At 39.0% G+C, this 27,344-nt stretch overlaps 1 protein-coding gene across 1 annotated transcript in view; it reads right to left on the bottom strand.

Annotated features, from left to right (window-relative positions):
• tbkbp1 (TBK1 binding protein 1) overlaps nt 1-27,344 on the bottom strand; it is a 72,868-nt gene that overhangs the window by 14,471 nt on the left and 31,053 nt on the right. The window contains exons 2-5 of the mRNA XM_036572788.1: nt 17,568-17,813; nt 10,005-10,130; nt 6,834-6,938; nt 6,073-6,220 (exon numbers count right to left, since the gene is read on the bottom strand). Coding sequence (XP_036428681.1) covers nt 6,073-6,220; nt 6,834-6,938; nt 10,005-10,130; nt 17,568-17,792 — 604 coding nt within the window. The 5' untranslated portion in view covers nt 17,793-17,813. The remainder of the gene's footprint in view (nt 1-6,072; nt 6,221-6,833; nt 6,939-10,004; nt 10,131-17,567; nt 17,814-27,344) is intronic.

A 27,344-nucleotide genomic window follows, 5' to 3' on the forward strand; every position in this document is an offset into this window, starting at 1 on the left:
ATTCTTACCAGACAATGTGTCTGTATGAAAAGAAAAACTTTTTGCCTTTACTAACAGAGATCTGGACACAGTGGAACACATATTAAAGCTTAAAGCTCAGCTTCTCATCAAAGGTCGCTCAGCAACAAACCATGAACACTCCTGATGCAACAACATACACAGGTGATCCTCAAAGCAGCCGCTGTGTGTCGACCTAAAATATGCTTTCTAATGTCTGTCTGAGCATCAAATGTCTTTGAGGCGAAACAGACTTTGATCCTTTTCAGCTTGCAGCTCCCATTCCCATAATATGTGTTAGCAAGCTGACAAACGGTGACAAAATGGACCAAATCAATACAATCCCCCCTCTTCCCCTCCAAAAGGACAAAAAGGAATCTTTAAGGTTAATTGTTTTGATCAAACATATAAAAAATATAGAAACATGAATGTTTTCATGTCTAGATATGACAATGCAAGTGCTTTTTCATCAGTGACAGTCTGTCTCAGTTTTTCTAGCCAGATCCATCCCTTTGTGTCTCATCACCTGCAGTGGCAATGGGGTAGCACCGCCCCATGTCATGTTAATCATCTGAACTTAGTTTATAGTCTCTCCTGTTTATCACTGTGCCAAGCTGTGTCTTGTTACCTGCCTATGTAAATACCTATGTATTTATAGTGCTTGGCTGCCTCCTAAATTGCATACTGTTCTACTGTACATAGTAGCTTTGTCCTATTTTGATATACTATTCAGTATGGTAGTATGAGATTTTGAACACAGCTGCATTACAAAGGTCTTAAAATAATGGCAACTGTAACCAAACAGTACACAACATATCTAACAGATCTAACCAATATCTAGTCATTTGTATATTATTATCTAAGGTGCATTGTTATTGTTTGGTAATATGGTTAGTTTGTCATTAGTTCCTAGAGTTTGTTCTTGTTGTTTTGCTTCTCAGGGTTTTCTAACATTTGTCTTTGCTTTGTTAGGGGTCCAAGCACCGAAGGTCTTTTTTTGCTCAGATTCACATAAATTATTTTTACAAGATGATTACAAGATGAGCCTGACTGGCCTGAAGGGGGTGCTATAGTGTGGTGTTTTATGTATTAGCCCATACCAACTACACCATAAGGCTTACAGACAATTCTGGGTACTGTTGATTTCTTGGCTCATACTAAACCAAAAATTCAACAAAAACACTTAACACTCCCTCCCTCTCCAGCCCCCACCAGGAAAAAAATTGAAATACATAACCTTCTATTGTGAATTAGTCCTAGGCTTTTCACTGAATCCTGAAGAGCCTGAACCTCAATAATTTAAAAAAAATCCAGTGGAAGAACTCAAAAGCACTTATAATTGTATTAGCCAATCAGAAGCCAGCACACTGTTCTTATGTTTATGCATGTAGAGCAGCAAGTCAGTATGAGAGACTGCAGCACTGAACCTGTTAGTGAAGTTCGGGTGCTGGAGCGAGACGGTCTGTTGTTGTACATTTCATGATAAGCACTTTGTCATGTGAACTTTCTACCCATGCCATATCCCCCACACTCTTTCAAGAAAGGGCAGTTTACAAGCGCCAGAGCAGTGAGGAAAGCGAGGTGAGCAAGCTACTAGCCTAGCAGCTACCGAGGTGAAAACATTAGCCCTGTAAGAGAGCAGAGTAAACAGAAACACAACAATATACTGACATTTGTAAACAACATGGTCACCACATGCCAATCAATCCTTCTGGACTAGAGCATTGTTGACAAAAACAGCTGTGACTCACAAAAGCTTTTGCCTGATTCTAAAGAAACTTGATTTGCTTGAGTTCTGAGATAGCCTGTCAGTTCTTGTACGTCAAGAGGGGGCACTATAAAAGCTAAGTAGCTGTTTCTAAGTAGCATCCATATATTCTATTAATCTGTGCTTTTGCTAGCTTCATCTTTGAGCTTGCTTACAGTTGTGTTTTAAAGATGACAGGATAATTGGAAAACTATGCCCACCATCTGCCAATCAGCTTTCAGCGGACATATGACAGGCTTAATGTTGACCAATCGTCATGAAATTTGAATAGTGTATTTGTATAGGGACATGTGTGTACCCTATGAAGTTTCAAAACAATTGGCCACTGGGGGCGCTACTCAATTTCCAACAATCTAAAATATACCTCCTACATCATTTCTTTTGTGGACATGAAACTGGATTCAAAGAATGCAATTTAGTCTGCCTAATAGCTTTGCAATTACAAGTGTTTCATAAAATGTATTCATAAAATCAGGATTAAAACAATCTGGCATCTGTAGGTAAACATGTTGACAATGTCGACATTTTTATTCATATATGTGGTGTTAGCAATTGTGAATTAAATGATAAAAACTCGAAAACTGTTAGTCTCATCATCTCAAAATTTAATTGAATTCAGATTTAGATGATGAATGCAAAATCTGACCCAGATTGGCCTTTCGGGGGTGCTTCAGTGCCCAATGAGACTCATAATAATTAAAAACCTAAATGCTATTATTTTTTCTTGATAAAGATAAACAAGGATGTGTTTGAGCTGTTTTAGCTGAACAACTTTGCAATTACAAGTTATGCGAGAAGTTGGAATGCTTGTCTGGCTATTTGACGTATTTTTCTGCAGCTTAGTAAACAAATGTCAAGAATTATCTGTACTAAACTTGATTAATAATCATAAAATACGAATGATTTCATGACTTCTGATAATGTCTGACTCCTATCATTTATCCTGTGTCTGCAAAAAAGCTCCAGTCCATCGTATTAAACCTCACCGAGCTTATTCATGTTTGGACCCTGTAGATTTGTCGCTTGTGAGTATATACGTAATATATATATATATATATATATATATATATATATATATATATATATATATATATACATATTTTGGGAATACCCCAATATATTATATTCTTGCTTATTGACTCACAGTGTTACTAAGCACTAGGTCACACATGTACACTGCCATCTTGGCTACTCCCAAGTTCAATTCCCAGCCCTGGGTCTAAGGAAACACTGGTCTTGCTCAGATTTCATTGGGGGTTGGAGAGTTTACATGTCCACGGTACAAGTGACCAAGTCATAGACTCCACACAGCACAATTTAAGAATACAGTTGCAGTACAATGCACAATTATGTTTAAACACAATAGATATGCAGAACAACAAAATCTGAAAAGGACGGTAAAACATTAGGTGATTGGATAGGTGTGGATCTTTTTGTTATGTGTTAAATTGATGTTAAAAGGGCCCATATCATGGAATCATGGAATTTTTTCTCACTTTTTAATTGATTTGAAGTTTTTTGATATGTATAATTTATTAACCTGCCCACACAGTCTATGTAAAGAAACTGAGCTGAAAAAATCCAAGTAATTGTTTTTGTAATGTTCTGAAAACCGATGCATTTCCACCAATGCATCCTACAGCAGTTCCCACACTTTACCATTAAAGTTATGAAAAATGTTTCAGCTCTGAGTGCTTTTTCAATGAGGCACAATACAGGGCAGCCAATCGGAACAGAGGCAATTTACATATATCAGTCTTAAAGGCACAGTAGCAAAAGCAGCCTGATTCGCTCCAAAGGAGAAGCTGGAAAATGGTCATGTGAAAATGAATTTTGTTATGTTACAAACATTATAAGTAGACTTTAGGGAAAACAATCAACTGAAAGAAGAACGCAGGAAATGGACTCTTTAATGTTTAGTGTTATGTGTTGTCTTCCACAAATGCACAGTAGATGCAGCAAAGCCAGAGGCATGTGCCGTGCGGAGAGCAGCAGGCCAGCAGGGCTGGGCTCAGCTCCCGCTGCCTCCTCATTTCAGCCTGCCAGCAATGACGCCTTGATGATGGAGGATTGGAGACTGCACTTCTCCCCCAGTGTGGGCACTGTGATTCAGCTGCTCATAAAGAAACAGTCCTTGAGCAGGCACCTATTGTGATGGTTCAGCAATAAGCAAGCATGAACTACCAGACGCCCACATACACACCTACATTCTGCACAGTTTTTCTACACTCTAGACTTCAGTTCATACGCTTGCAGCCAAAATCTAATCTCTCGTCTCATACGGAACCACACATCCCCCCCGTTGCATAAACTGATTGAATTGAATTGTAGGTTGCACTGCATGAGTCAGCTTTTCACAGAATTTTCTCTTATCCAGCCTAAGGACCAGGGGTCAGAGGGTATGACCACCAGAATCTGTGCTGACCTGTGAGGCTCTCCTTTCCCTTGTGGCTCATTCTGGACATAGAAAGTGAGTGGGATGAACTGTTTGTACAGCCATCAAACAACAACAACATACTGAGGGAAAGCAAGGAGTTGGAAAGAAGTTGTTCTCTTTCTTCAGGGAACTGATTGGAATTAACGATTTTGTTCTACAAGTTCTAGAAGTTAGACAGACTGGATGATGTCAATTAATGTTGCTGAAAAAAGTCACAATTATACAGTGCTACTTCATTCTCATGGTGAAAAAAAGGGGCTGAAAATTAGTTGTTAATTAGGCGTCTCGACTCTCGTCAAATTTAGAGCAATTGTGAACATTTAAATAAGCTTTTCCGGCCAGGGGGATGCTATTTTTGACTCTCTTTTGAGACGCGCGTCGTCTGTACAGGCTGTGCACAGAGGCAGAATACATGCCAACACATATCCCCTCACACCTACCTAGGTTTGTTTTTACATAAAGCCAGGGCATTTTTATTTGTTTTCTTGTATTTCATATATACATCCACATTTTTTACTTATGTAATATGAGTTACACTTCATTTAAAGGCTACCTATGTAGGACTTCATAACAGTGTTATGAATGAAAGAGATGTAAGCCACTTCACTTTAAGCCCCTTTATATTAATACAGTGTGATTTACTTCATAAATCATTTAACCAACATGTGTCCAATGTTACATATGTAAAGTATGCATAAGCATGTATGACACATTGAAATATGCATAAGCATATGCATAAGCATTGCATGGTCACTTTTTGTCATTAGATGACAATGTTTTATGAAGTAAATGACATTGTATTGACTAAAGGGGCCTTAGACTATAGTGACAGACATTTGTTTTATTTATAACACTGTTATGAAGCATCATTCCCACATAATAGAACATATAGGACAGAGGCCTATTTAAAAACACCATATATAGCTCTATAGAAGATTCTGATGCCCTGGAATAAAGTGATATTTTTCAAATATATTTTGCCATAAATGTACATATACATATACACACCAAAATCCTGTACTTGAGTAAAAGTAAAATATTACTTGAGAGAACATAGAAGTTCCCTGTCTGTATTTCCACTGAAGGGCAAATATATAATTATTACTTGTTTAATGTATTTAAACATTAAAAGTAACAGAACTTTATGCTCTGGGTAGAACTTTGAGATCTGTGTGGCTGCAGATGTTAATAACAGCATTATGCATTCATGTCTGCAGTCACACAGGTTTCATGAATAGAATCTGAAATATATCGATGTATATGTATATATATATATATACATATACATATATATATATATATATATATATATATATATATATATATATATATATATATGATCTATAAATATACAAAATTGATATATGGTGTTCTTTACTTGAACCTTCCCTTATAAGTTCTATTGCTTGGGAAAGATGCTTCATAACAGTGGAACAAATGTCCATCATTTTAGTTTAAGGCCCATTATGTCATTACAATGTCATTTATTTCATAAAACATCTTATGTCAACATAAGCTGTTCATAAATACTCATAGTAGCTTTATAATGTTCTTCATAGCTTATGCATGTGTTATAAAGTCCTTATGTAGGGAGCCTTCTAACAAAGTGTACTTTAATATGTAACTACCTATACATAATAAGAATTTTCTCAGCCTCTAAACATTACCCTCACCATAACTTCAGTAACCAAAACAAAAAGGGTTTTTCCTTTCAGAATTGAAAAAAAAAGTTGTGTTGTACTTGACATTGTAGGTTGTCCCTATCATTCTTGGTTTCCTTCAAAATGAGGATATTTTTGTCCTGAATGTACAAAGCCAAAAAAAATAAATAAATAAAAAACACACACAAAAACAGCTAAACAGGACTCACTGTGTGTATCTGGACTGGCATGTAGTTGCAGGTACTGCATGTCCTTGTTGTGCAGCTGTGTGTTGAGTTTGTGTAGCGAGCTGTCGCGCTGCCTCAGTGCAGCCTCCAGACTGTGGATCCGCTCCACGTGCTTCTCTACCAGAGACGTCTGGGGTACCAGTTAAGAGAAAGACCAAAAAACAGAAAGATCTAATGCAGAGACAGTCACTGAATTACCAAGACAAAGGAATAGACTCAGAGAAAGGACATTGTTTTTACACTTTGTGAGAATGCCTAATGACTCTGTGCCAACAGCCAAAGAGGAGAATGTGTAAACTCAACAGCTGATGGCTAGCTGAGCGTGTGAGTGTAGCGAGAGGCACAGATGCTCTGACGCTTGCATCATGTAATGTACAAAAGTGAGTCCTTTGGCCAGAGCCAAATATGAAGCCATTTGGAACACATGAATAATACTGACAGCGTAATTATACATATAAAATTTAGGAGCTTCAGGTTTCTAAAGCAGCAGTAGGTAGTCTGCAGGCCTGGCCCAGCCACATGAGAGCAAAATCATTTGGCATCTCTCGGCCCTGTACCCAATTAGTAGGTACGGATGGTCCAGATTAATCAAATGGACACCTGGCTAGATTAAGGCCCAGAGCAGATGCTGAGGCTACTTATAACTCCTGCCTGTGGTTTCTGGAGCCAAACTTAGCATGCTGTCAGTATAGAGGCTAGACTTTTATATGAATGTTTTAGCAAGATCCATATCTCACACTCACCATCTTGTCCAGGTCTCTTTGGAGATTGGTCTTCTCCATGTGGATCTTCTCATAAGCTTGAATGACATCTTCCAGCTGTTCCTCTCGCTCCTTACTCTTCTGAAGCTGGATGCCACACAAACAAATGCATGTGCATAAAAAGATGAAAAGGGTTCTTTTGGAGTCTCTTTCTGGTGATGCCACATAAAAAAATTGTAGATGAGATGTGTAAGGGTGAAGACTTTTTTTTAAATAAGAACCTTCACATACTGTAAAGATTCAGTAATAAACATACAGTAATGTGCCAATAGACTCATAAGTTGTTGATGTTCTCAGATCAATGGACTGACCCCAGAGCCCAGACCACAGCTTCACTGAATGTAACAACCCCAATTCCAAAAAAGCTGGGACACTGTGTAAAGTGTAAATAAATGTAAATAAAACCAGAATGCAATGAGCAGCAAATCTCATAGACCCATATTTTATTCACAATAGAACACAGAACACATATCAGAAGTTGAAAATGAGACATTTTACCATTTCATTAAAACTATTAACTCATTTAGAACTTGATGGCAGCAACGCATCTCAAAAAAGTTGGGACAGGGCCATGTCTACCATTGTGTAGCATCCCCTCTTCTTTTAACAACAATCTGTAAACGTCTGGGAAGTGAGGAGACCAACTGCTGAAGTTTTGGGAGAGGAATGTTGTCCCATTTTTGTCTGATGTAGGATTCTAGCTGCTCAACAGTTAAGGGTCTTCTTTGATGGATTTTTGGTTTCATGATGCGCCAAATTTTTCTATTGGTGAAAGGTCTGGACTGCAGGCAGGCCAGTTCAGCACCTGGACTCTTCTTCTGCGAAGCCATGGTGTTGTGATGAATGCAGTATGTCGTTTAGCATTGTCTTGCTGAAATATGCAAGGCCTTCCCTGAAAGAGACGTTCTCTGGATGGGAGCATATGTTGTTCTAAAACCTCTATACACTGTTCAGCATTGATGGTGCCTTTCCAGATGTGTAAGCTGCCCACACCATAGACACTACCGCAACCCCATACCATCAGAGATGCAGGCTTTTGAACTGTGTGCAGATAACAAGCTGGATGGTTCCTCTCCTCTTGAGTCCGCAGGACACGGTGTCCGCGGTTTCCAAAAAGAATTTCAAATTTTGATTCATCTGACCACAGAACAGTTTTCATTTTGCCACAGTCCATTTTAAATAAGCTTTGGCCCAGAGAGGAGGGCGCTGTTTCTGGATAGTGTTGACATATGGCTTCTTCTTTGCATGATACAGCTTAAATTGCATTTGTGGATTGCATGGTGAACTGTGTTCATAGACAATGATTTCTGGAAGTGTTCCATGTCCATGTCCATGCACTGATTTCCACTGCAGAATCATGCCTGTTTTCAATGCAGTGCTGCCTGAGGGTCCGAAGATCATGAGCATCCAACACTGACTGTCAGTCTTGTCCCTGGCGATTTCTCCAGATTCTCTGAATCTTTTGATGATATGTACTGTAGATGGTGGGATATCCAAAATTTTTAGACGCAGTTTTTTGCAGGTTGGTGAACCTCTGCCCATCTTCTGAGAGACTCTGCCTCTCTAAAATGCTCTTTTTATACCCAGTCATATGAGCTAGTTGCAAATTACCTCTCCAGTTGTTTTTTATTAGTACCACTTACTTTTGCAGCCTTTTGTTGCTCCTGTCCCAACTTTTTTGAGATGCGTTGCTGCCATCAAGTTCTAAATGAGTTAATGTTTTTCATGAAATGGTAAAATGTCTCAACATCTTTCAACATCTGATATGTGCTCTATGTTCTATTGTGAATAAAATATGGGTCTATGATATTTGTAAATCATTGCATTCTGCTTTTATTTACATATATTTACATTTTACACAGCGTCCCAACTTTTTTGGAATTGGGGTTGTACTTGGACTGTGAGAAGCAAGAATGCAACCAACGTCTAAGACTCAACTTTAGAGATGTGGAAAAATATACCACCAGATTTCTTTAAAAAATTCAAAGCGAGTCTCTCAAAAAAGAACAGAAGCTGTAATAAAAGTAAAGCATGGACACAATAAATACTGACAAAATGCTACATTTAGTTGTTTCTGTGTATTTTTCTGATGCTGAAGAGTAACTTGTACTTAATGGCAGTTTTGATTGGAAATTAAATGAATGAACAGTGGTCTCTTGCTTTTGCACAGTACTGTATACGCAAGCCAAGAGCCGTTTAATGATCTTTATAAGAGTACACACACAGAGTGAGAGAAAGAAATATGACTATGAGTGAACTTTTAAAATGTTATCAGTCTAAGCCTCCCATTTTCATGCTAGCTGGCAGGAATACAGATGTTTAATATGTAACAATATGATAAATGAAGGGAAAAAAAACAGAAATAAATTGAAAGCCAGCCTCATGTTTTTGCCTGAACTGTGCTTCAGTGCAGACACATAAGCATCCACAGTGATTATCCCATTGTGAAGCTCTCAGCACTGATCTCCTGCCCTTACAGATAATGGTGTTTTGTATTGGGCTCCACTAAATCACATAAAGGCAATTTATTTTAAAGTGCTCCGGTGCCAGAATCCCACTACAGCTTTGCTGTAAAGCTCCGGATATGAGGAAGAGCGAGAAACATACGGGATTAAAAAAAGAGTGAGAAAAGAAAGGAGAAAGAAAGAGATGGTTAAGACACAAAGCAAGGAGGAACGCCACTGGAGCATGAGCAGGAGAGAGAGGTGAGGAATGAGCGATGTAGCCATGCAGTAATGAACGTCAGAGAAAGTGAGGCAGGATAGGGAGCAGGAGAGGAGTAGATGACATAGACAGTGAAAGAGAAATAGAGAGAAAGAGAGAGGGAGGTGATCACGCTGGAGCAGAGGAGGCAGCTGGGTGGCTATGGAAACACATAGCTGCCATCATTAATTGATGACAGGCTTCAGAAGAAGACGAGTTGAGGTGCAGTGAAGGAGGACGGCTGTGATCATCTCATTACATCACCACATCACACGCACTAGGGGGAAAAGCTTCCCCTTGTCTGAAAGTTGGCCCAAAGCATGCAAATCTGATTACAGCAGAATGTACGTTCCACATTTTTTGCCTCTGCTATAAACTGGATAAATGGATAAACACAATGGTGTGGAACTGAGCTGAACTGGGTTGTGTTGTGTAATATGCTCCTCTCACCTCATGAGTAAGGATGTTGATTCTTTGCTGTAGATTTCCATTCTCTGACTGGAGCAGGGCCGTGTCTTTGGGCTCGAAGGAGCAGTATGAATTCCTGTCCTCACCGAAGTCACTGATCATTGGAAACTGCAGACACACAGATACACCATCACTGCTTTTGTGCATCCCGACTCAACAGTATAATCATCAAAAATTAAAGGAATATTTTTAAACATTTCCTAATGTGCAGCATCGCTATCATGCAAACTGATTAGCAAAGATGATAATTATGATGCGTATCACTGTACTTTGAAATGAACAGAAAAAAACACCTGACAGAAGCTCTTAATGGTCTAGGTCTGGAATACACTATGTGGCCAAATGTATGTAGACACCCCTCCTTGAATTCAGGTGTTTTAGCCACTTCCATTGCTACAGGTGTGTAAAATCAAGCAGATAGCTATGTAATCTCCATAGACAAACACTGGCAGTAGAATGGATCGTACTGAGGATCTCAGTGGCTTTAAACATGGCACTGCCATGGGACATCATCTTTGCCACAAGTCAGGTCGTAAAATTTTTCATTTTTGCCTCACTAGATCTTCCAAAGCCGCGCTGCCGAGTGCAGAAGCATGTACAATATCACCTATCCTTTATTGCACCACTCACTACAGAGTTCCAATCTGCCTTTGGAAGCAACATCAGCACAAGAACTGTGCATCAGGAACTTCATAAAATGACTTTCATGGCTGAGCAGCTGCACACAAGCCTAAGATCACTAAGCGCAATGCTGAGTGGTTTAGCCTGCCAAAGCACGCTGCCACTAGACTCTGGAGCAGAGGAAATATGTCCTCTGGAGTGATGAATCACATTTCACTATCTGGCAGTCTGATGGACGAATCTGGGTTTGGCGGATGCTGGGAGAACACTATGTACCAGAATGCATAGTTGCAACAGTGAAGTTTGGTGGAGGAAGGATAATGGTCTGGGGCTGTTTTTCAGGGCTAGTTCCAGTGAAGGGTAATGTTAATATTACAGAATACAAAGACATTTTAGACAACTATACTCTATCCATCTTTGCGGCAACCAGGCCTTCTCATCCAACATCAGTGCCTGACCTCACAATTACTCTTTTGACCGAATGGGCACAAAGTCTTACAGATGCACTTTAAAATTATGTGGCAAGCTGTTCTAGCTGCAAAGGGAATTCAATATTAATGCCTATCAATTTGGAATGGGATGTCCAACAAGATCAATAGGTATGATGGTCAGGTGTCCACATACTTTTGGGCATGTAGTACGAAGAATGCAGTCACAGAATATTAATTTTTCTATTTTTGAAGGCCCATCCACAGCCTTCATTAGACACTCAGTAATCCCTTTTGTAGCCTTTTCTGCTCTGAATTTCTTTGAGGACTTGTATTTGTGTATTTTGCATATTATTATTATTATCGCTGGGAGCACAAAATTTGTACTCCATAGCGGGAAGACACTCCCGCACTGATTTAGATGAACAAACAACAAACCCCTCAGGAGGCAGAGCACCTTTGATGACAAATATTTATATTATGAGATGTTTTGCGAGGGATATTTTAGATGGATTGCACAGAAACATCAACACTGATGTTATATAAAGAGGTGGGAGGATTTAATATTGCAAGGTCTTATGAAATAGGCTTTGTGGACAGGGTCTGCCATCACTTTAGAAGACTCATTCAGCCACTGTATGTCAAATAAGGATCAAAATGAAATCTCCATTTAGAAATCTTCTTAGTTGATTAGTTTAGCTAGGTGTTTCAGCACTGGCACAAAAAGGAGACCTGATAAAGCAACAGTGAAGCTCCTCCATCACACTCAGTGTTGTTCAAGCATAGCTGAGCATGTCAGGAGAAGTTGTGTCATAACCTGGTGCACCTTATATATTTTTCAGTTCCCCACAGCGCAGAGGGAGCTTTGAAGTGCAAGCTGGGTGAATTTGTTCCCCACGTTTAGGCCTGTACTGAGCACTGAGCTGTGCAGAGCACAGAGTCCCGGAGGCTATCTGCAGCCCCACTCTCTGCCTGAAAGCAGCTGCTGCTCTGTGGCTAGTCTTGCAAACGTGCCTACATTGACCTGAGGCAGGCCTGAGTCAACAGCTTTAAAGGGGATATAATCTACATTTTTCAATTTCTTTTTTTCTTATGAAGTCGACTTATGACAGAAAAGGTTGTAATTCATATTAACACTACCTTTTTCCAACCTCTTTTTATTCCTTAGAATGTAACAGGCTGCTCTTGTTATTGTACTATACATTTAAATTTTTATGTCATTTGGCAGATGCTCTTATCCAAAGCGACTTAGAATTTAATCATGTTAAAGAGGTAGGCAAATGTAGTGTTAGGACTCCTATTGGCATTTATAGTGTGCTTGCCCAAGCAGGGAACCAAACCAAGTCTGTCACATGGAGGGCAGCGGTGGTACCAGCTACCATATACCAACTGCCAGGGCCCAATCTAGTCTTTTGTGGGGCCCTAAGCAGGATTTGGTGCGGGGTACCATCTTTGCTAGCTGATGTACTGTCAAATTAGGGCAAGATTGTCCAATCTTATCCTCAAAAGGCTGGTGTGGTTGCAGGTTTTCTCTCCAAACAAGCTTAAGCACACCTGATTCTACTTGTTTAATCAGTTTTGGTCTTTTCATCAGGTGACCTCCTGCTTTGTTGGAGTGGATAAAATTAGACACCTCTGAATTAGAGGCTAACTATTAACAATGATGACCGCAGGCTGCCTAAATTATGTACCTTTTTAACTAGTTAACTTAGGTATTGCTGATGAATGGATGCATGTTTAGGATTCTAATAAGTTACACTTAAATTACAGATAACCCCCTCAGCATTTTTCTTCTTTGGTGATTCATCCTCATGTTTCACACGATTGGCTTTTCATCATTAATGTCATGCTTTCATGTGTGCATACACAAGGATTAATCACAGCCTGAGTATCTAAATCTAGAAACTCGTTAACCACTGCTTTAAAGTGAGTTTTTCGTGTCTGTGTAGGTTTTGTGAAGCTGAAACTCAGTCAGAAAGCCTGTCTAAGTAAAAATAAGCCACTCCTTCAAAATGTCTGGATACTCTGGAAGGCTGCAATGATGCATTTATTCCCAGAAGCTATGCAATGACACATTCAGCAGCACAATGTTTAATCGTTTCTCTCAGATCAGCAACTCTTCTCCGTATCACTTCAAAGTGTACTGGCCTGCTAAACTGCTGTAGGCTGAATGGGCAGTCATATGTACAGTTGTACACAAAAGTTGGGGCACCCCTGGTCAATTTACATGTGTTGTTAACACATCCTCTTCAGAGAATACACTTCTGCATATTTTTATACACAATTATTAAAACTTATTTTCTGAAATTAACACACTGGAAAAAATAAAACAAAACATGGCCAGTGTAAAAATTATATTTATTATATTTTATGTTTTCATTGTTTTTCAATACGTTCATCCTTCTGGGTCACAGAGGGAGCTGGAGTGGTCAATGGGCGGAAGGCAGGATGTACCCTGTACAGGTCGCGAGTCCATCACAGGGCAACTTAAAAATCAGCAAAATGTTATTTGATTGAGGGTATTGAAACTTTTGTATATGACTGTAAATATGTTTGCGATTGTTAAATTACAACCAGGATGAATTCAAAACAAGCTGTTTTTGCAGCTTAGTTTCCAAATATGGACTCGGGAGTAATCAGTACGTTTTGAAACGTGAACAATGTTCACATAATATGAAAAAATGTTTTTCCATATTATAGTTCCTTTAAATGGAGTGCTCTCCCTTGCATCATGACCAGTACAGCAAAATTCATAGTGTTTTATTAAAATGAAGGTGGTCTCAATTACACACTATACAGATATCCACTGAAAAAAGTAATACATTGAATTTACTTGATTCAAATATGTACATTATTTATGCATTAATGAAATATATTACATCAACTCAGTTATTGCCAGTAAAGTGAGCAAACTGAAACAAAGATGCATGTGGAAATTATGAACATTTGAATCAAGAAATTCAAGGAATTACATTATTTTCAGTACGTATTTGCTAGTATTTGTGATTTTTCCTTATGCAGATCCCAACAGTTACTCAAGTTGTCAGGTCATTCTGAGGGATCTCACAGATAGAGCAGATTTAATGCTCCAGGGAAGAGGTTATAGTGGATCATGGCCATCCAGCACTGCTGAGTGCAGCAGTCTTACTCAGCCTAGCACTACTACAGCATGAGTAAGATTAATGATTCAATTATAGACACGGCAGGGAAGATGCAACATTCTTTTGGGTAAAGATGTCCTGGGGGGATCCACAGACATGTTAGGTGCATGTAATTAAAGGCTAATGAATAATCGGTCAGTCGAAGTATTGCGGCTGTATTGCCCTTTGAACTACAACATTATTGGTCTCTTGTGGTTTATGCATGTGTGTGTATATATATCTCACCACAATATCAAACACTTGGCACCATTTGAAGCTGCTCTTTACATAATGTGTACAGTAAATGATGACTAGTCAAAATAATTTTGAATTTAATTATTCAAAATAAAATTTAGTTACATAAATGTTACGTTAAATATGAACTTTTTCCATGGTAATGAAAGTTACCATTTCAGAAACAACAGGTTTTACAACATCAAAAATATATATGCAGACATTGTTGTGAAAAAATATTTATCACCTCCTGATTCCTTCTATTTTCTATTTTTTACTTTTTTAATTGTTTTAGATCTTCAAATATACTTTAATATAAGACAAAGACAACCTAAGTAAACATACAAAATACAGTTTTTAAATGATTTTATTTACTGAAGAAAAAAGCTATCCAACACCACCTGGCTCTATGTGAAAAAGTAACTGACCCCTTTGTTACTCAATCAACGAATTAACCAAATTTAATTGATAATTGGGATCAACTGTCCCAACTAGAGACACCCAGGGTTGATTGCTGCCAGCCCTGTTGAATCTAAACATCATGTAATTAAAACCTTTCCTGCAATGTGTGGTGGGTTAATAAAAATAAAAATATATTAGTCTGAAAACGTTTACACAGACATTTGTAAAGCTCTGGGACTGGAGCAACTTATCACAGTTGACGGAACCTTGAATTCCGCTTTCTACCAGAAAGTCCTACAGGAAAATGTCTGGTCATCAGCCCATGATTTCAAGCTCAAGCGCAACTGGATTATGCAGCAAGACAATGATCTGAGCAAATCTACCTCTGACTTCCTCAAAAGAAACAACATTAAGCTTTTTGAGTGGCTTTGTCAAAGTCCTGACTTGAATCCGACTGAGATGCTGTGGCAGCTCTTTAAATGGGCAGTGCATGCTTGAAAGCCTAAAGAAGTTTAGGGGGCAGTTACTTTTTACAGTTTCTATATCATGGGTGATAAAGGCATTACAAGAGTTTTTTCCTTCCTTAAATGAAATAATAATTTAAGAAATGTGCTTTGTTTTTCTGAATGCTCTCCCTGCCTTATATTGCATTTTGTATGAGGATCTAATGTGACAAATGTGCAAAAACAGAATAAATTAGGAGGGGAGCTGATACTTCACAGAACTGTATACAGTGTCCTCCACAAATATTGGCACCACTGGTAATTATGAGCAAAACGAGCTGTAAAAATACTCTTAATTACTTACCCTTTTGATTTTTCATCCAAAATATTAACAAAAATCTAATCTTCATTTAAGATATAACGATTAAACTAAAAAAAAAAAACTAAATCTTGTCATGAAATAAATATCTTTCTTAAATCTATGTGTGCCACAACTGTTTGCATGCCTAGAAATTATTAAGAGTGAAATTTTATATCCCCATTCATATGTTATGCTTTTAAGTTCTCCTGAGCGATTAGGGAACACTTAACTGGTCAGCCATGACTTCCTGATTCTAAGAGATTAAACACAGGCCAAATTTCCTTAGTTATCCATCGATATGAGAAAGACCAGAGAATACAGCAATGATGTATGACAAAAGGTTGTTGAGCTGCAAAAATCAGGAAATGGCTACAAAAAAATAGCTAAACAGCTAAAAATGCCAGTTTCCACTATCATGTCAATAATTAAGAACTTTACAACAACTGGAGATGTTAAGTGCCTGCCAGGAAGAGAAAGTATGTCTATACTGACCTCACACACAATGAGGAGAATGATTTGAGTGGACAAAAAATCTCCAAGAATAACAGATGGAGAATTGCGAAAATTGGCAGAAAGTCTTGAGGTCAGAATGTCTCCCAAGCTACAGTCAAATACCATCTATATAACCAGAAGTTGTTTTGAAGGTCTCCAGAAAAAAGCTTGGCTGTCAAGGATCAACAAACTCAAGCTTGTACCAAAATAGAGGTCAGTTTGGTGTGGACACAAAGATAGACACGCATGAGAAAAGTACCTCATCCCCAGTGTGAAGTATGGTGGTGGATCTGTGATGTTGCAGGGCTGTTTTTCATCCAAAGGCTCTGGACAGTTTATTCAGATACACGGTATCACACACTCAATTGAGTAGCAGCATAAATAAAATCAAAACCTGACTGTCTCAGCTAGGAAGCTTAAATTAGGCCATAGTTTGGACCTATCAGTGGAACAATGATACAAAGTACACCTTAAAATCAACATAAAAATGGTTCACTGACCACAGAATCAAGGTTTTGCAATGGCCAGTCTGGTCCCCTGACCTAAATCCCATAGAAAACCTGGGGATGAGCTGAAGAGGAGAGTCCACAGTGTAGACCTGGGAATGTGAAGGAACTGGAGAGACTCTGTACGGAGGAGTAGTCTAAGATTCGTTGCCATGTGTTCTCCAGTTTCATTAAGCTTTACAGTAGGAGATTCAGAGCTGTTATCTTTGCAAAGAGATTATTAAACGAAGGGGTGCCAACAATTGTGGCACACAGAGTTTTGAGAAAAAAAAATCCTGATAAAATTTAGTTGTTTTTTTTTTCTCAGTCATTGTAGTTCAGAAAAATGTTAGATTTTTTTTTTATATATATTTTGAGTGAAAGATCAAAAGGATAAGAAATCAATAATGTTTTTTACTGCCCGTTTTGCTCATGTTTACCAGGGGCGCCAACATTTGTGGAGGGCACAGTATATGTGTATATACATTGTTAGTGAAAGAAAAATGAATTTGTTGGCCCAATATCTCCAAAACTAAACAGATTATGTCGTAATGTATTTTCAATATATGACATTTTTGTACAGAGTTCATGCTCCCTGAGATGCAGAGTGGAAGCAGAGTTGTTTATACACCACTGAGCTCACATGCCAGCTGGGTTATAAATAAAACTCTTTCATTCAGCACGGCAGGGCCTAAGCAGTGCTCTTAAAGAGGCCTGTCTGATCCCAGATGTTATTATTAATGCCTCCCATGGAGCTCAACCTCTCAGTATCAATACGCCCGTTCATTTTTTCAGCTGCTCAAAGTGCTCATTGATCACTGCTCTTCTGCAGTATGAATCTGGAAGCAGAGGCCTATGTTTTCTCAAATTGAGGCCTCCCTTATTGGAAAAATCTCACATCCGCTGAGATAGCTCTTCCTTTTGAGCCCTAAGCATTACCTTTATCTCGTAGATCTTGAGTTTCCTCTTGATGTCAGTGTTCTCTCTCTCCAGGCCGGCCAGCCGGGTCTTGATGTCCTGGTAGGCTCTGATGAGGGCGAAGTGGGAGGCTGAGTACATGTCCTCTGGTGAGGGCGATCCGGCCCAGCCCACTCCACAGCCATCCTCCTTCAGACCCTCACTGCCTCCCAGCAGGCCCAGCTCCCCTCCAAACAGAGACTCCATTACTCACTCCCCTTCCTCAGCCTAAGGAAAGACAGTAAGATGGATGATGTGTAGGTTCGAATACAGCATGTGATTGAAAATGAGTCTCATTTAGAAATTATGTTAATATGTCAAGAAGTATATGAACGTAGTCTGTTTACCAAGCTTATCTGGGTCAACTCAGCTTGAATTTGTAGAAAATGTATTTTGCTATGGACAAAAAATCTAGTGAAAAATCTAATTTCTATAATTTATCACAAATGTAGTCAATCAACCAAGTTTGCTTCTTCAGTTTTGCACTGGTTCCCTGAAGCTAATGTAGCTTCCAAGTAATGGAAGCGTCTAAAGCAATTTTTACCATTGTGCAAATGACACACTTAAATCACCACTTAATTGATTCAAGCTGTGTTAAGATGTTAAGTAAACTCACTTTCTAGAATTTCTCAAGTGGTCTCTAACATACTGTTACAAATGGACAAATGCACAGGCAATATTCAGGCATCAAGAAGGCTGCTAATACTGTTTTTAGCTATGTACATTAATCAATTTTAATAGGTAACAGTCATCCATTGTTAAAAACATAAATAAGCTTATTTGAGATGATTTAACAGCTCAATGTGGTTTGAAGCAAATGTGTGAGGACATGTATTTTGCATCATGCTACTTAGTGTAAGCTTCCATTATATGCTAGCTACATTAGCCTTCTAGCTCCAGTGCAAAACTAAAGAAGCAAACTTTCATCAAACATGTCTTAGCTAGCTGACTACATTTAAGGAAAAGGGAAAACTGTGTAAATTTGATTTTTCACCAAACTATTCCTTTAAGTTGTTTATATGAATCTGAGATGTGAGCTAACTAGATTAGGAAGGCAGGTCCTTTCATCTCTGGCATACTTTCATAAATTTCACTTTCCCGGTTCTGCTGTGTCTGAGCAGCTCCTCCATCCCACTGGAGATAATTGTTTCTGTCTCTGTCACACTTTCATTAGCATCAGTGGCTAGTCTAATGTCCATGAAACCCAACCCCTGGTGTTACACACAGCCTTCCCTGATGCTGGGGAGACCTTTCAGGTCATTCACCTTCTGTGAATGTTGTGAGTGGTTGCTGTGGAGACCCAGAGGGTGGCTTGGTCTTGAAGAGAGGGCATAAAATATTCAGTAAAGACAAAAGCCAGGGCTTAGTTAAAATAGATGGGCCGCATGGCCTCCCTCAAGTGCTTGCTACTTAAAATGCCATTTAAGAAATTACGTCATCACCTTGCAACTAGATTGCAGCCCTCTTAAAGGGCTTCAGTGTTTCTTAATCTAACCTCAGTCTCCCCAATCTGTATCATATGAATGGGTTAAGCATTTTGTAAATTTAAAATTTGAAAACACCTTACTATAGTATTGTGTGCACACCCTCACTAATATATGGCTCCCACCACCATGCCTCACATTAGCTATGGTGTTCTTTAGTAGATGAGCTATGTTGTTGTTGCACCAAAAATATCTTTTAGAATTCAGGACAAAACTTCAACCTTGTCACATCAGGTGGTTTTGGGTGATGTAACGTCTTTTTACAGAAAACGGCTTTGATTTCTCTGCCATACCCCTAAGCCCAGACATATCTATGTGGTGGCCCACTTTCAACATCAATTCTGAAGCCTAAAAATATGTTGGAAAATTGTGTTAAGTATGCGTCTATACTCTCAAAAATCTTAAAATGGACATTGACGAACACTGTGTAAAAAAAAAATCTATTATTTATGAGTCATGCTATTCGTTCATCAGTCACAAGAAATTGAGACATGCCTCTTTGTGTGCAAGAGCCACATTCCAGCTCAGAACACTTATAACAGTGTGCTGCACAGCAGTCATTGAAGTAGAGTGAGTACTGTATATAGTAGCCTTTTTTGTGTTAGGTTTAACATGAAAAGTGATCAGTTAATGTATACTGGACTGAATTCCTTATTAATATCATGATGCTGCTACATACACAGCAGTTCAAAAGTAGTTAAGTGATAAATGCACACAAGCATGTCATTGGCTATGCTACTTATCTTTGAACATCATTCTGAATGTGATTTGTTAACTATGAACTCAGCTACTGCCTTATTAGTGTGCTCACTTAAGCAACTAGGATATTGTAAATTGTAAAAGTATTCTGTTTTTTTTTTCTTGAAATTTGTGATTTGCATGAAAGATGAAAAAAGTCATGCACGTTTTCTCTTACTTTCTGGCTTAACATCACAAAAACCTGATATTTTAATAATACTTACTGTAACTACAACTGTGTTTCATCGTTTTGTCCCAGTGTTAAAAAGTTAGATAAACCTCTATCTTTCCTGAGACATTGTCCAATGTCTGTCACATAGTCTCTATCAGTCCCTTCTATTATATAGTCCACCAAGTAGACATATTAAAAAATGCTGGAGTATGGCTTTAAAGCAAGATTAGTCTTGTGTTAGACATCACACATCACAGAAGGCCACATTTGCTAAATAATGCAAACACTTCTTAGAGACACATTTTGTGAGCAAACTATTCACTATGAGTTGTCAAGATGCTTCGTGAAGTGGAATCAGGCCTCAGTTTTGTTAAAAAAAAAAGGCTGCAGTGTACTGTCTCCATGCCCTTCAGTCACTGTGTGCGGCTGTCAGTCCATGATAAATAAGCCCAGCGATATCGCTAACACCTGTTTACTGACAATACAACTGGCCCTGCCCAGGGCAGGCCACAGCTAACGCGAAATATAAACCAGTGGCAAAATAATGGCAGTAGAAGGAAAAAAAAAACCCTGAAATACATTGCACAGCACACATAAGATGAGATGGAGATGCATGTAACATCAGGCTATCCATCTGATGTGGTACGGAGGTGTGAGGAGAATTCACTGCACACAAAATGAGTCAGCCACTCCTTGCTTACAGAGCTATTTTCAACCTCTTGCGTGTGTACCATACTTTATATGTACAAAAATCCTTGGCCAAGCTCCTCTCTCTCTCTCTCTCTCTCTCTCTCTCTCTCTCTCTCTCTCTCTCTCTCTCTCTCTCTCTCTCTCTCTCTTTCTCTCCCTCCTTCAGGGGTAATCCAAAAGAACACCCACACACATACTGATACATTTGCTCAGGCATGGGTTAGCAGCATGGACACAGAAAGAAGGAGGGAGCGATTGCTGTTCTGATGAGGAGGAATGTGTGGAGGTGGAGGACAGTAAAGTAATTTCTGGGACATTTGAAATCTCAGCTATTAACCTGTGCATGTCCTCCAGCCTGGCCTGAACTTCTATTTCTGTAAAGGCCAGGTGTATGGTTGACGCTTAGCCCGCTTTTATTATGGTCATCACACATAAACTCCAACAGTGCTAAAAAAGGGCCAGAAAAGGTGCACTGGAGCAATGCCATAGAAGAACCACTTTTTGGTTCCCTCAAGAACCTTTCAATGGTGGTTCTTTAAAGAACAGTTTTTTTCTAAATGAGATGTGGGAGTGTCCTGAGCCCACATAATGTAAAGCTTCTCTACACGATAAAGCCTTTCTAGAACTGTATATTCAAGCCAAGAACCGTTTAAGAACCTCTATCTTCTAGGAGCAGCATTCTTTTCTTGCATATAATTGCTTTTCTTGATGTCTACTTATAATGCTTGTGTGCTTTATGTAAAAGATTCATAATTCACTTTTACATGAGCATGTTACAATCTCTTTTTATCCCTTTAAGTTACACAATATTTTACTGAGAGCATACTTCTGCACATTTTAACGCAGAATTAGTTTACTTGTTGACTTTAATATACTAGGATAATACTGAAACACAAAATGTGATCTGTGCAAAATGTATGCACACTTTGTTTTAATTTTTCCCCAACATGTTAAACTCGGAAAATCAATAGAAATCATGCAATAAAGTTTGCAGTAAAAAATGCATATTTGAGTAACAGAATGTAATTAACTACATCAAAGCATTTCATGTCAAAAAAGTGAGGGACGTTTGGTTTCCCAAGAAATGTGTATGGTCTATCCACTACCCACATGAAGAGAGTGAATCAGAAAGCTTCATCCATCTCACCACTGCTGTGGTATCTGACAGTGAGCGCACATGGTGATTAAAATACAGGACTGATATCTTGTCACAGCTCAAAATGCTGGCAGGATATGAGGACAGATAGCTGGACAGGAGGACATCCTTCATACGGCCAATGCCTGGCAGCATTTTCGACAGGCACTTTCTCTCTTTCCCTCTCTCTCTCTGTTTCTCTCTCTCTCTTCATTTACTTCGGTCTCAGGTCCTCTGCACACCCATTAGGAATTCCACCGCCCTTTTTTCTGGCTTCATTAGAGAAATGACTGCAGGAAATTATCTGTTACCTGTAGGGTTGAAATGGCAGCGATGGACATGCACATGCGCACACACACACACACACACTCACATAGGAAACGGTACCAAAACCCATTACTCGAGTCAAAGCAGGATAACAGGGGAGGCAAAAAGCACACACAGAAAAATCTCTCACTCTGCTCATTTGTGTCCAACTGGACATGAGTTAACACTTGCAGTGTTTATTTCACACTAAGGAATTTGTGGCGTGACCACAGCATTAGGCTCCTCTCAAGGAAAAGTAGAAAGTATCTCATTTTATATGGATAATGAGCATAAGCATATTTATCAGATGGATGTGCGGGCATGTTAAGTACACTGGTGCAATATGGCTGCCACTTTAGATCAGTTTCGTTTGTTTATTGTTTTGCATTGATTGTGTATGTTTTGTTGTTTCCCTGTTGGTTGAGGAGTCTGCCACTGCTGTCCAAGAGCAACATATCGTCGCTGTCCAATGAAAAACATGTATCTCCATTTTTTGCGATTTTCACTGTTCTGCATCAATTGTGTGAAAAGGTTCATGATGATTGGACCAATAGAAATGCTTAAAATTTACCCAAAATTGCTTAGAATAAAATATCTTTCCATTAACTTACATTGAAAGTAAGGAACGTTTTTGCCCTCTCCTGTGAAGTTACTATTTTGGAGATAGCTGTTTTTCTTTGGACAGCGACAATATATGTGTACCCCTCTTGTGATTGGGGTGGTACCCTAACGGTATGCCTTCAGAACCTTTTGTAAAGGAATATAACTGTACCATATTCCATTGCAATTGTATTTTTAAGTTGTATTAACTCCTTACAACCAGTCAGATTAGGCTATGAAAAGCTACAAATACGTACCTTTACCATGGGATAAACTTGTTTAACGTACACAATTGGAACTTAAAACCATTGTTGTCCCTTTGTGGGTACATTTACATTGTTTGTACCTTGATGAACAAAAAATGTGCCTTCACAGTACCTTTACATCTAACAGTTTACATCATTTGAGCGAGCTGTTTATCGTGTGTAAATTTCATGTTGAATGGACCAGTAGAAATACTCCAAAACTGCTTGAAATAAAATCTCTTTACAATAACTTACATTAAAAGTAAAGAACGTCTTTGTCCTCTCCTGCAGAGTTACTATATTGATGTTGCTTGTTTTTCATTGGACAGCGATGACATGTTGTATCACAGAAAACTGAATTCTCTGTTTTTTCCATTTTGATTTACGGCAGAGTTGTCAGAGATGAATCATTCACTGTCCAGTCCATATATTTATGGAGACTAAGCTGCAAAAAATGGCCTGTTTTGAATTTATCATGGTTGTGATGAACATACATATCAAAAAAAAAAACAAAAAAAAACAAGTATCTCCATGGCAATTCTGCAAAGGCAAAAATTTGGTTTATTTTTCATGTAAGTTACTGCAAAAAGATTTTATTACAAGCATTTTTTGAGCATTTCTATGTAAAGAGCAGTTTCTGTGCATAAATTATGTTTTGGACAGTGACAATATGAGCAGCCATTACACCCTACAGCGATTTGGTCTGCAAAATTCATAATTAAGTGATAAGGAGTGTTATTCGAGTGTCACTGCAGACAATCAGTAGTTACTGAAGTGGAAAATGATTAAACGTTGTTCGTGGCTGTCGAAAAGAAAATGTTTCATTGCAGCCTCCCAAACAAATTCAGACATCTGAAAGGAGTGGCTGAAATTGATTTTTCCCAGCATCCCTGAGGATTTCAGTCTGAACTTGACAGTTTCGTACATTTGAGCCAGACTGCTTTTTGAACGTGGTGGGCTGTATTTCCTTTCTGAAGGGACCAGCCAGTCAGGACAGAGGTCGTTTACACATTTCAGTTATAAAGGCACTGTAACAAAACCATCATGTTTAATGCTAAGGGATAGATAGAAAGGTGGGAAAATGGTCATAAAAAACTGAATTACAAGCAAAATGTGAAATATATGCCCTTTAATAGCAAGAGAAAAAAATCACAGTGAATGAACTTATTCCCTGTAAAGTATAAGACTTTAAACGAGCAAGCGTCTGTCTAAGGTGATTCTCTTCCACCAAGGCTATCTGCAAACAAACACAGAGAGCGAATGCATTAATAATGATCTCCAGAGACACGCAGAGTTTAGTTTTTTCTCTGTAATCTCTTTAATGTGGCCGAAGCACAGCAGTTTCATTCCATCAGCTCAGCTCGTTAAATCTACTCTCATCCACAGCGCTGTTCAGAGCTCACTTACAACCCAGTCTGCAGGGCTCAGTGCGTGTGTAGGATGTGAACTCTCACCATCACTGAGATTCTACTGCTTTACCACAGACATCATCACACATGCACGCCTGCACATAACCAGTCCCTCTTTCTCTCTCTCTCAAAACGATATTGAGAAAATGGAACTCCTAACAACCCTGCAAGACCTGGTAGACCACCAAAACTGTTACCACTGTCACCATAAACAGCACTTAATGATGCCCCACTCTTGCTTCAGATCTGGAAAAATCAGGTGTTTCTGTCCATCCTTTCACTGTGAGACGACAACTCAACGCTATGGGTCTGAAAGGATGTGTAGCTGTCAAGAAGCTGTTACTGAGAAATGAAAATAGACGAAAAAGAGGAAAATTTGCAATAGAACAGGTTTTATGGACTGATGACTAAGACAGAAATTTGGAGGTCAACATCCCCGCAGATGTCTTTGAAAAACTGAAAGCAAGTCTCCAGAAATTAATGAAAGGGTACATACACAAAGCGTATTTTCATGTCTACTTTTTTTCTGACAATGAAAAATGAATAACTTTTACCTAATGGCTGTTTAGACTGGAAATGTAATAAATAAAAGAGTGGTCTCTGACTTTGCCTGTCACGCATTCGGCTAGTCAACCAATGAACTACAATTCCCAGAATCCTCCACCTGCTAACATGACTCCGGACTTCACTTCCCAGAATCCTCCACCTGCTCACATGACTCCGGACTTCACTTCCCAGAATCCTCCACATACTCACGTGACTCCGGAAAGGTCATCAGCGGCGTATAACCGCTCAAGTTCGCCTGAGTATTAATGATGTTCACCTGTGGGTTTATGTCATATGACTTACCTAGCTAGTATTTTAGCCCGGGCTATAGTTAGGTTCGTTGCGAGGTACTGCTTTCCATTGTGAAACGACTGAGCATTCTTCCTGTTGTGATTTATCGTGTATGACCGTTTGCTTACCCTTTTTCTCGTTGACTCTGTTTTTGGATTTGCCCTTCTGTACTGTTGCCTGGTTTCTTGGATTTTCGGTTTTGACTATTCGCATGTATTTTGGCCTTTGCTCTGTTTTTTCCCTTATCGGTTATGGTCGTCTTGTGTCTTCTGTCGTTTACTTTGGAACTGACCCATGCTTGTTTTTTGACGACGTTATACTTGCCAGAATCCCCAAGTAAAACTTCTTTTGTGCTTTATATCCGCAAACGTCTGCTTACTGGTCAAACATTACATTGCCCAGTACTGTACAGTACAAAAGACGTTCACACATACCTAATAAATAAGATAAAAGCATTAATTTTCAAAGAAAGAAGGAAATAAAACATTTGCTGTTGTTAGTACATTATCAATATTTTCAAAATTCTTTAGAGCTAGAAATCTTTTAGTTCACCCAGCAGACACATACACTGCAGGTTTTCACAGTTGTTTAGAAACACTCACAGCTGCACCTGTTCCCTCAGTGGGGAGCGGCACAGGTGATAGCAGACGCTGTGCTGACCATTAGCAGAGGTGCAGGCAAAGTGTGACATTGCTAGCAGTGACAAAGTGACCGCTACTATGCCACAGGTATGCAGATTCATGCTCTCTCACATGCATATGCACGCACACACACACACAGTCATCTGGCCAGGGAGGCACAATGAGCTTACCAGTTTACAAAATGAGAGTCATTTAACAGAAATATTATGAATTACTGCCTCATAAATATGATAAATTAAGTGTAACACCATTGGCTGGAATGTTTCTAAATCAAAGCTGCTAAATGAGAAAAAATAGCATCGAAGTCTGCACTTTAGTCTGTAGTCTGTAACTGTACGGGGCTGTGAACTAGAACTACACACTTTCAGTGCTGTGATACTTCAGCTGTCTTAACACAGCCTTGCAATTTTTGATAGAAGGGGCCAGGCATTCCCCAAACTGCATACCCCCACAAACTAATGCACAAAATTCTTATTCATATGTTCTAAAATAATTTGTCCCTTAATGCTAATTGTCACACCCGCAATGTCTGTGGTGTAAAATTTGTAAAATTACTTTGATGTGAAGATATTTTAATTGTATGTGGTTTTAAGAATTTGAAGAAGTTCCATAAAAACTCTTTAGAAGGCCAAACATGAACTTCCATATACCTAAAAGGCCTCAAAAGGGTTTTATATGTGAACAACAACCTTGGTTCCCTAAAGAACCTTTCAATGGATGGTTCCTCATGGAACAATTTTTATAAATAGATATTCAAGCATAAACCTTTTGTAATGTAGAGGTTCTAGACCAACTAAAGTTTATTATTATTATTATCATTATTATTATTATTATCATTATTATTTTATTTTTATTTTTTTCTGTATGAACAAGCCAAGTACCATTTATGTTACACACTGTGTCCCCTGTGAAACCAGAGATACAGATCCTGGGATTTTGGAGCCCCTATGATCACAGACGAAAGGGTAGGATACATCCCTTTCAAACGAGCTCAGACATGACCCTCAAACCCCCGTACAGACCCCTCGTCTTGCCGTGCCATCCTGTCTAAGATGATGGACTTGAACTAAAATTTCTAATGAGCCATAGGAAGAAAGCTAGCCCCTGGTGAGAGCATTTCTCCAGGCTTTCTGAGTGCTAATGATATTACAGTGACGTGTGATTAACTTCTCTTATCTCACTAGACCTACTCCATATGAGCTGGGAAATGACTCACTCAAAAAGCAGTTGGAGACCACTGTTCAATTAGGTGCTTATTTTGACCACGGCGGCCCCATTACTCCAGCATTTCTCTACCCTGCTCGGTGTAGTGTGTGGGCAGATGGGGTTTGCACAGGCTGGCCGAGTGGGGACAGGCTGCAGGGAGCAGCGCTGAGCGAGAGAGTGCTGAGTCTGGTGGGTAGAGAAGAGCATTAGAGAGTATTTTTACCACAGAGTGGGAGTGAGGCAGGCACTGATACTACAGCTGCCTGCTAACACCATCACAGTTTCTGAGCAAATGC

The sequence above is a fragment of the Colossoma macropomum genome, unplaced genomic scaffold, assembly GCF_904425465.1.
Source record: "Colossoma macropomum unplaced genomic scaffold, Colossoma_macropomum, whole genome shotgun sequence".
NCBI classification, from domain to species: Eukaryota; Metazoa; Chordata; class Actinopteri; order Characiformes; family Serrasalmidae; genus Colossoma; species Colossoma macropomum.